The sequence below is a fragment of the Octopus bimaculoides genome, chromosome 20 (assembly GCF_001194135.2).
Source record: "Octopus bimaculoides isolate UCB-OBI-ISO-001 chromosome 20, ASM119413v2, whole genome shotgun sequence".
NCBI lineage: Eukaryota > Metazoa > Mollusca > Cephalopoda > Octopoda > Octopodidae > Octopus > Octopus bimaculoides.
Window position 1 is genome coordinate 47,531,276 of NC_069000.1, and position 9,630 is coordinate 47,540,905.

At 36.2% G+C, this 9,630-nt stretch overlaps 2 protein-coding genes across 2 annotated transcripts; both read left to right on the forward strand.

The window, feature by feature from the left end:
- The first annotated feature begins 564 nt into the window (after positions 1 to 564).
- On the forward strand, positions 565 to 4,288 carry LOC106879869 (uncharacterized). The gene is made up of 2 exons (XM_014929588.2): positions 565 to 742; positions 1,804 to 4,288. The coding sequence occupies exon 2, from the start codon at positions 1,858 to 1,860 to the stop codon at positions 3,979 to 3,981; it is 2,124 nt and encodes a 707-aa protein (XP_014785074.1). The 5' UTR covers positions 565 to 742; positions 1,804 to 1,857; the 3' UTR covers positions 3,982 to 4,288.
- Positions 4,289 to 4,406: 118 nt separating this feature from the next.
- Positions 4,407 to 7,181, forward strand: LOC106879870 (deoxynucleoside triphosphate triphosphohydrolase SAMHD1). Its single transcript, XM_014929589.2, has one exon. The coding sequence runs from the start codon at positions 5,578 to 5,580 to the stop codon at positions 6,931 to 6,933; it is 1,356 nt and encodes a 451-aa protein (XP_014785075.1). The 5' UTR covers positions 4,407 to 5,577; the 3' UTR covers positions 6,934 to 7,181.
- Positions 7,182 to 9,630: the final 2,449 nt, after the last annotated feature.

Genomic DNA, 9,630 nt, shown 5'->3' on the forward strand with positions numbered 1-9,630 from the left:
ATCGTAATGTATGCTGCTTGAAAGGCACTTCTATAAAATTTCATTGAAAAAGACCCAAATTCCTAAAACTTACGAGGGGAAAACTCGGATCTTGTGAATTATTCGAGGTCTTCTCCCCCCACTTTCCCATTCCTTTGCGCGCATTTTTTTTTTTTTTCCTATTCGTTTTCTTCACATTTTTTTACACTCATTGCACTATTTTTTTCTGACTTTCGTTTCCGAGTCAAGTTACTCTTTATTGTTTTTACTTGTTTCAGTCATTTGACTGTGGCCATGCTGGAGCACCGCCTTTAGTCGAGCAAATCGACCCCAGGACTTGCCTAGTACTTACTCTATCGGTACCTTTTGCCGAACCGCTAAGTTACGGGGACGTAAACATACCAGCATCGGTTGTCAACTGAAGAGCTGGCCTTATATTCTTCTAATCCACCACTAACTTCATTACTTGAATCGCTGACCAGTCTATAGTTTTCCAGTTTGTAACATGATATACCATCAATAGAAATATTAATCTGGAATCGAACACACTACCCCCCCCCCACACTTGGATGCACAGTGCATGTCAGGTGGCTTCACCCAAATCTCATCCTTGGTCTCAACTGATGATACTAATCCTTCCTCTCCTCCAGTTTCAGATTTTATTGCGCTTGCGTATTGTTACTCGTATTGGAACACAGCTCTCTGACGTACTGACTCCATCTGGCCTGAGGTGACCTACCAGAACATTGCTGCCATCAAGGAGGTATGCCCTCTTTCAGCTATCTCTTTGATTGTTCAATGTTGTCTCTCCATGATTCCCTTTCTACTCAACCTATACCTAGTGGTGCCTGACCTCTCATTGATTCTGATCAAACTGTGATCAGTCCCTCATCCACTGGGCTCCCTCTCATAAAATATCATGCTCAGGACCCTAATAATTTCAAGTTGGGCCACTGCTCTAATCTCCCTTAAAATTTCTATTGGGCCTGCAGTTAGTTACGGTGGGACATGGCCCTTGCTGATAGCACATCACATGCATTGCCAAATATTTCCAGTTGTTTTTCCTTGGCCAGCCCTCAACTACAAACACTCCCTCCATAAAATCCTTTTTTCACCTGGCCCCTATTCTTCTTGCATGTGCCAGGGCTTCGGTGCCATTGGCAACATTAGCTTTCAGGAGAAATAAGAGAGGAACCCCTACAAATGACTGATGTCACCTTTACCCCTCGTTTCACCCACGATCTCAATTGTTAATGTCTCAAGTACTTTATGAACCTGTGATTACTAACACTAATTAAACCATCTTAACTTTCATTCTATTGTATAGTTTATAAACAATAAAACACCATACTCTAGAATTTCTGTGGCCATCTAGGATGTGCGGCATGTCATTTCCATGTGGTTCATTTTGTTTTGTACAGTAGGCCATTCAACAATTTTACCCACAACCCAAATCTCAACCACAGCCATCAAATCATAGTGTCTCTGTTTTCAAAAAACGTTCCAACCACGACAATCCAGCCATATAAAAGTATTTTGATCCACATTCCAAATATAACCATCTTGTCTATAACAGCAAATATCTGTGTATCTTAGTTCTTGGTTCCAGAATCACACACTTTACCAGAATGTGAATATCTTTTCTTTCAATTGCTTTTACTTGTTTTCTCTCTTTCACTCTGTACCCTCTCCCCCACTTTTCCTCCTCTCTCCTTCCCTCTCTTTTACTCCCTCTCTAGCAGTTAATGTCACTTGTATAATGGCAATATTAATACAATGGGATGTAATGCAGGTTTAACTTCTTTTTTTCTTTTCTTTACCCAGGACTCTGATGAAAAAATAAAATTTTACAGGATAAAAGTTGAAGAATTTCCAAACATGCTGGAAGAATCATTTAGCCTTAAAGTGAATCTACTTAGTGCCAAGTTGCAAAAAGTTGAAAATGCCTTAAGAAATGAAATTTTGCTTGATTTACAAGAAGAAATTTGCAACCAACATGCTAAAGTCTTTCTCCTTTGGACTTTACATGAGCAAATATTGGCCAAAGAAATCACCATTGAAATACTGGAAAAAGATCCTAATAACTTGTTGGCGTTAACAAACCAAGCGTTAATGTTCCTGCATTATGAAAATTTCCCTGAAGTCGATAGAGTGCTAGAGAAACTGAACACTTTAAAAAACAGCACCAATTTCCCTTCATTAGAAGCAAGAGGTAAAGCTGAAATTGCCTTTTGCATTTCTAGAATATCTTTTCCCCATTATCAACGTGCTATTGAACTTTTCAAAGAAGCTCTTCAGGTTTGCCCAAACAATTATTTTTGGCTTTTTCGCTTGGCTCTGCTAATTTATCGTGGGATAAGGATATTACATGATAAAGAAAAGATGGAAAAATTTTCAAAGGAAGCTACTGAAATTCTTCAAAGAATTACTTCAAATTATCCTCATCATGTTAATGATCAGCTAATGGCTAAAACTTTGGTTTTGTTAGGATCTCTTCAAAATATTGCTTTTGTTCATTCTCGTACTAGGACAACGATTAAATATTTCCAGAGAGCTTGTAGTTTGTTTCCTCAAGACCGATTTGTAATGGAAAAAAGTGCTTCTTTCTATTTAACAATCGCTAAGTATGAAGATGCACAGAAATTGCTGGAAGAAGCCATTAAAAGGAATGAAACCTCACTTTCACATCATCATCTTGGTATTATTTATAGGAATCAAATTCCTGGATACAAAGATTTGTGCGTTAAAAAATTACCCTTCTCTAATTGTAAAACACAAGAACTAAAAGAATTAAAAGTCGAAAAACGAATATTAAAATGTCCTGAGATAATACCTGATATTGAAAGAAATGAAAGTGTTGATAAGGCTGAATACCATTTTAAAAGGGCTTATGGTCTGGATCCTAGTAATTTGCATGTTTTGTATGATCTGGCTTTGTTATACAGAAGTGTGCGTGAATACGAAAATGCGATGAAATGTTTTGAAGATATAAACTTTTCAGTTTTGGACATTTGGGAAAAGATCAAATACTTCATTCAATATGGAAAATTTTGTTTTTTTCTGGCTGATAAAAAAGAAAGTGAAGAAGAGAAACAAGATTTAATAGATGCTGGTACAGATATGTTTGTCTGTGCCATCAATCATTTATCTGAGATTCTGGTGCTCAATAAAAGACAGAAACAAATTTGGGATATCAAAAAGATAATGAAAGGAATTTATAACTTTGCTGACACAGAATACAAAAGTAATCTAATGAAATTAATTCAGTCTATAAAAGAATTGCCTGATGAGGGAGGAATTTTCCCCAAACTTCTCAAAGAATGTGGTGGAAATGAACTTTCACAAAAACTACGATTGTTATGCCGGCAGGAGAAATTTCAACAAGCTTTTTTCCATTTAGAGTTTTCTGGTTGTCAACAAAGTGAAATTGATGTAGACCTTAGGAAAACAATTTATCTTCAATATGCTAAAGAGTTCTATGGAAAGAGACAGAAGGTAGCTACAATAATTTTCAAAAAATATTATGAACTTTGCTTTGGGTATTCCCAAGAATCTGGACACAAAGTATGTACACTTAGCTCATCAAAGATTCCTTTTTTTCAATATGATGTCTACATTTTAACATCAAAAAGTGATAATGGTGATGCTAAACATCTAGCAGAGAGTTTGGTGACATATTTTGGATTGCAAACTAGCTACGGAGACTCTGATTTCACTCTAGGAATAGGAAAAATGGTAAATGTTCATAAAGTAATGGAAGACAGCTGCCATATTGGAATTTTTTATTCCCCGGATATTTTATCTGAAACGGAATATGCCATGGAAATTATGAAAAACCGAAAATTGAAAACTGGGAAGATTTTTCTGATAAATAGTTCTGAGATACCCAAACATTTACAAAGTTTTCCTAATGTCGACTACAAGAACAAGAATCACACAGAACTGTTAAGACTCTTTGAATTGCTTTGTTCGTCAGAGATAGATAGAGAGATGGATGGATAATTGGAATGATGGACGGACGAATGGAGTGATGAACAGATGAATGGATAGGTGGATGCATGCATACATATATACGTATGTATTATTCTTTTCCCTTGAATTTTCTCTGGTACTCCATCACTACCAACTTTGCATTATATCATTAATTTTCTATATAATTTTTTTTTATATGTGACTGTGGATTTTCATCGATTAGTTCATGAACTTTGGTTCTTTTCTCTAAAAGAGACTTTGGTTCTTTTCTCTATTGATATTTTATACTGTGAAACTTAATTTAATTTTAATTCTTAATAAATTGAATTTAATTGAGTTTTTACCTGTAAATTTGGATTTTTATCCCTAATATTATTATTATTATTATTATTATTATATATCTATATATATATACATACACACACATACTATAGCCTCAGGCCCACCAAAGCTTTGTGAGTGGATTTCGTTCACAGAAACTGAAAGCAGACTGTTGTATATATATGTGTGTGTTTGTACCCCTACCATCGCTTGACAACCGATGTTCTAGCATGGCCGCAATCACATGACCAAAACAAATAAAACAATAAAAAAAACTATAGCATTTTAATCCCGAGCAACGCCGGGCATCTCTGCTAGTATATGTATTCCTGTATAGGATTCACACTTGGTTGGTTGGCAATTATAAATATATACTATTTAGTAGGTGAGGGGTGTTTTAATCAGTTAAATCGACCCTTGTATATGACTGGTACTTAATGGTATCGACCCCAGAAGCATGAAAGGGAAACGTGACACTAGGAGGCCGTGAAATCACAACCAAGGCGGCCGTAACTAAATACTATAAGGTATTTCGTCTGACGTACCAAGCAATTCTATTTCTTTGTTGAAATATTTCGTTTCCTACTTCCAGTCACTTTCAGTTTAAGCGGAAATTTTGTTCTGCTAAATATAGAAGTTTTCCATTTTTCCCTCTTTTTTTTTATTGTATATAATTATACAATAGGCCACGTCCTTCGTAAACAATAAAAGGGCGAGACAAGGACGGAGCCTTCGATCTGATTAAAAATAGAAGCTAAATTGGCATAACTACAGGGTTTTACCCCCCAGACTTTGGGGGGTAAAACCCTGTAGTTATGCCGCTAAATTTCCTTTAGATCTTACCTTACCTTCTAAAAACAAAATAAAAAAAAATACTTAGGTATTGTTGTTGTAGGTTCTTTGCACTGACGAGATGGTCACGGCTGGAAAAACTTTGACTTTAATCAAACATCTCCTCTGTCAGGAATAATCTGGAGTTAAACAACAATAGCAATAACAGGAACAATAATATATCGTCGGCATCTCTGTAGTTATGCCATATCGTCTACCTTACATTAATAAACTAACATCTTCACAAACTATTTACCTTTCATTGTATGTAATTTAATTAATGTATAAACTAATGTTAATTAATTAATTTTTAATTTCTAAAGCAATTTAATTAACTCTACTAATTAATTTATATTTTAATATGAAGTAGTGTGAACCGCACTGAACCATGTTCGACTAATTATAAGGTGGTTGTTTTATAACCAATTAACTAATTAAATTGAACACCGTTGTTTTAAAGGGACATTTGCAGTGATGGGTGTTTACATTGTTCTCCACGATCCAATTCATGGTTCTGTTGAATTACATCCAGTTTGTGTGACAATTATTGATACTGTTCAATTCCAGAGACTTCGTAATATCAAACAGTTGGGATTATGTTATTACGTTTATCCCGGAGCCTCGCACAATCGCTTCGAACACAGCATTGGAACTTGTCATCTTGCTGGAGAATTCATTCGACATCTAAGAAGGCACCAACCCGAACTGAACATCACCGACAAAGACGTATTATGCGTCGAAATAGCTGCTTTGTGTCATGACTTGGGTCACGGACCATTTTCTCATTTTTTCGACAATCTATTTATTCCCGAAATTGAACCTGGTTCTCAATGGAAACACGAACTCGCCTCCGTTGAAATGTTCCAACACATCTTGAATGAAAACGAAAGCGTTAGAAACGATTTCCGCAAAGCAGGTTTGGATGGCAAAGATGTAAATTTTATTAAAAATTTAATGAATCCTATTCAGGAATTCGTTGCCAATGAAGACCATACAGGTAGAGGTGTTGATAAAGCATATCTTTACAACATAGTTGCCAACAAAGAGAACGGCGTAGATGTTGATAAATGGGACTATTTTGCGAGAGACTGTCATCATCTTGGTTTAACAAACCAAATAGATCATAAAAGGATAATTAAATTCGCCCGGGTCCTAACAATAGACGACAAAAGGACGGAAATATGTTTCAGAGATAAAACTGCACTGAATTTCTACCACATGTTCCGCTCCAGATTTGAACTTCATTGTCTTGCCTATAAACACAAAGCTGTTGCTTCCATGAATGAAATGCTGAAAGATGCTTTCGTTCAGGCAGACAACTACATCCGACGGCAGGGGAAATATTTCTTACTTACTCTTTCTAAAGCCAGACACGATATGACAGCCTACACCCAGCTCACAGACGGCGTGTTTGACGAAATCTTGTATTCTAACGAAACAAGTTTACAAACGGCAAAAGAGATTTTAATCCGAATACACCAAAGGAAACTTTATAAATTTGTGGGTGAGAAATCTTTCAATTGTGAAGTTGATTGTAAAAAGATTCTGCATGAAATCGTGCCAGATGACCAAGAACTTGTCGATCAGTTGGTTATTTATAAATTCAAGCTTGATTATACGAGCGGAGATGACGATCCAGTTCATAAGATACATTTCTATTCCAAACACTCCGTCAACCAGGTTCTGCCTCATGTCCAACTGCCTTATTCTTCTGTCATTCCGAAAGCTTTTTCAGAAAGACTTATTTATATATTTTGCAAAAATGATGATTTTCTGGAAAAAGCTAAATTTCTTTTTAATTCTTGGTTTGAGAAAACCTGTACAGTTTAATCTGTTTGGGTGTGGCAGCTTGTTTTAAGTAATTTGGTTTATGTTGTATTTAATTTTATGTTTTTGTTTTAAAGGTTGAAATTTCTAAATGTTGTCCTTAAATATTCTGTGGCAGTAAGTTCTTCAATTTGTCGAGATCGTAACAGTTAGAGTCCGAGGCAAATAGCCTGCATACACATATTTCAAATATCTTGAATAACAAATTGTCTTATTTTAGATATGAATAAAATCTAATTTATTTTCACAAACATTCTGTTGTAAAAATTGTCATATATTTTACTTGTTTCATTCATCAGACTGCGGCCATGCTGGGGCATCGCCTTGAATTTTTAGTCGAATGAATCGACGGTAGTACTTTTTTAAAAAAGGTCTGGTACTTATTCCATCGGTCATTTTAGCCGAACCGCTAATGTTTCGGAGACGCAAACACACCAACAACGGTTGTCAAGCGGTGGGATGGACACACACACACGACGGGCTTCTTTCAGTTTCCGTCTACCAAATCCACTCACAAGGTTTCAGTCGGCTATAGTAGAAGACACTTGCCCAAGGTGCCACGCAGTGGGTCTAAAATCACCGGTTACTTTTGTTATAAAGTGAAAGATGTAGGAACGTATATATGAAATGGACGTATGTATGTTTGTGAGAGAGTGTGTGTGTGTGTGTGTGTGTGCCACTTACACATACATGAGAACACACGTTCACTCACACACACTCTCTCTCTTTCACACATGCACACGTACATACAAAATAGATGTACGCATATATATTGATGTATGTACGTATACATGACAACACACCCTTCACTTTCTCTCTTTCACTTTAAAACAAAAGTAAACGAGCACTCAGAGAGTGCAAACCTCCGCCAAGGCAACACCAAAGTCCTCTCGATGATTATTAGCCTGAGATGATTATTAAAATGAGAATATCTGAAATAAACTCGACTACTCTCACAAACGAGAATACTAAAAACGAACCCGACCCGTGGCAGCATGGACAGTGGACATAGAACGACGACGATGATGTTGGTATGTTTATGTATATACGGATAGCAAGAGGTCAAGTTTTTTTTTCTTGAAACCATCTACCCCTACTCCATGAAGATCCCTCAGATGTTTTTGGCAAGGCATCGAATAATCATGGGCCATTGAATCCCAAGCTATTAGAGTACATGGTCCTCACGCAGACGGAATAGCTGTGACCTCTGGAACAGTGTTGTGACGTACCGTTCAGGGGCTGGTATAGCTCTTGATACCACAGTTTGCTGTAGTCCCTCCAGGATCTTCAATATATGTATCGCTCCAGGGAGTAGAGTCATAGCTCTTTCAAGCTCTCCCAGTAACTCAACTGTTCCATTGATACAATCTTCCTGGTGTAGCAGCACTACTGAACTGCCTCAAGTTCTGCTATTAATTTGAAACTGTAGGTTGACTACAGTTGAGAACTGTAGTCCAAACAGCTGAGTACAAGTGTCCTCCATAGAACCAGTGTAGTTTCATAGTCCCTTATTCAGAAGGCTCTCAGAATCCATTTAGCCCCGTGATTCCCAACGTGGGGCATGGTAATATTCTAGTGAAGAATGCCTAGGGTTATGCTGAATACCTTTTGTGGGGCAATTCAAATCATTAAAAACAATTACGGACAATTTAATCAAATTTTGACACTTTAGAGACATCAGGTCGTTCTCAGTTTTGATTATGGATCTGATGTCACTAAAGAGGTAAAGATTATTTCATTCGATTTTAGTGCTATATAAAAACAAATGCGTTTGGTGTCATCATTGATGCAAATGTATATATATATATATATATATACATATGTATACCTTTTATTTGATTTAGTTATTAGTCTACGACCATGTTGGGGCATCACCTTGAAGAGTTTTTAGTGGAATTGACTGACCCAAGTACTTTATTTTTAAACCTGATTTTCATTTTATCACCTCTTTTGTCAAACTGCTTTCTCTCTCTCTGTTTCCCTCATTTGTTGGTCATCCTGTCACTGATTCATTTCTTGAAATTACTGTGAAAAATAGTGGGATGAGAAAATGTAAATTCCACAGCAAATGTTAGTTCTTATCAGAGAAATTTCCTCCCTAATAAACATGGCCTTGTGTGGTGGAAGGATGTGTAGAATGTTGGCGATATTTTCTTTCGAGAAATATTTCGCACTGGAAACCGATCTTCAATGTTTCTGGAGAAGTTTGTCTTTCAACTAGTTCCAAGTAAAAAAAAAAAAAAACATTCCTGGTTTTGTTGATACTTTCAACAAAGTAAAATACGTTTGGAGCTATTTCATGTTGTGTTCTTTATGAATGTATTGCATTCCGATGGAGATAACAAGGAATTATTGCTGAAATTAATAGTTGAAGACATTGAGGATAATTTTAACACAAATAATCTGCATATTTGTTTAAAGAATTGCACTGTTGGTAAAGATTTTCATCTCAACTAATTCTTGTTGACTAACATTTTACCAGATATTCTTCTGAACTGACTAAAGAGAAACTGTCTTTTATAAAACCCGAATAAGGTTCCTGCAATCTCTAACGTAGATCTGGATGTAGAACAGTGAAGATGATAACGTTTTGTTGTTGAAATGGAATTTATTGGTTTTTGAGGTTAAACTTCAGCTGTGTCAGTCCTTATTACCTCGGCTGTATCGAGAATAATATAACCAAATGTATGATTGATCTTT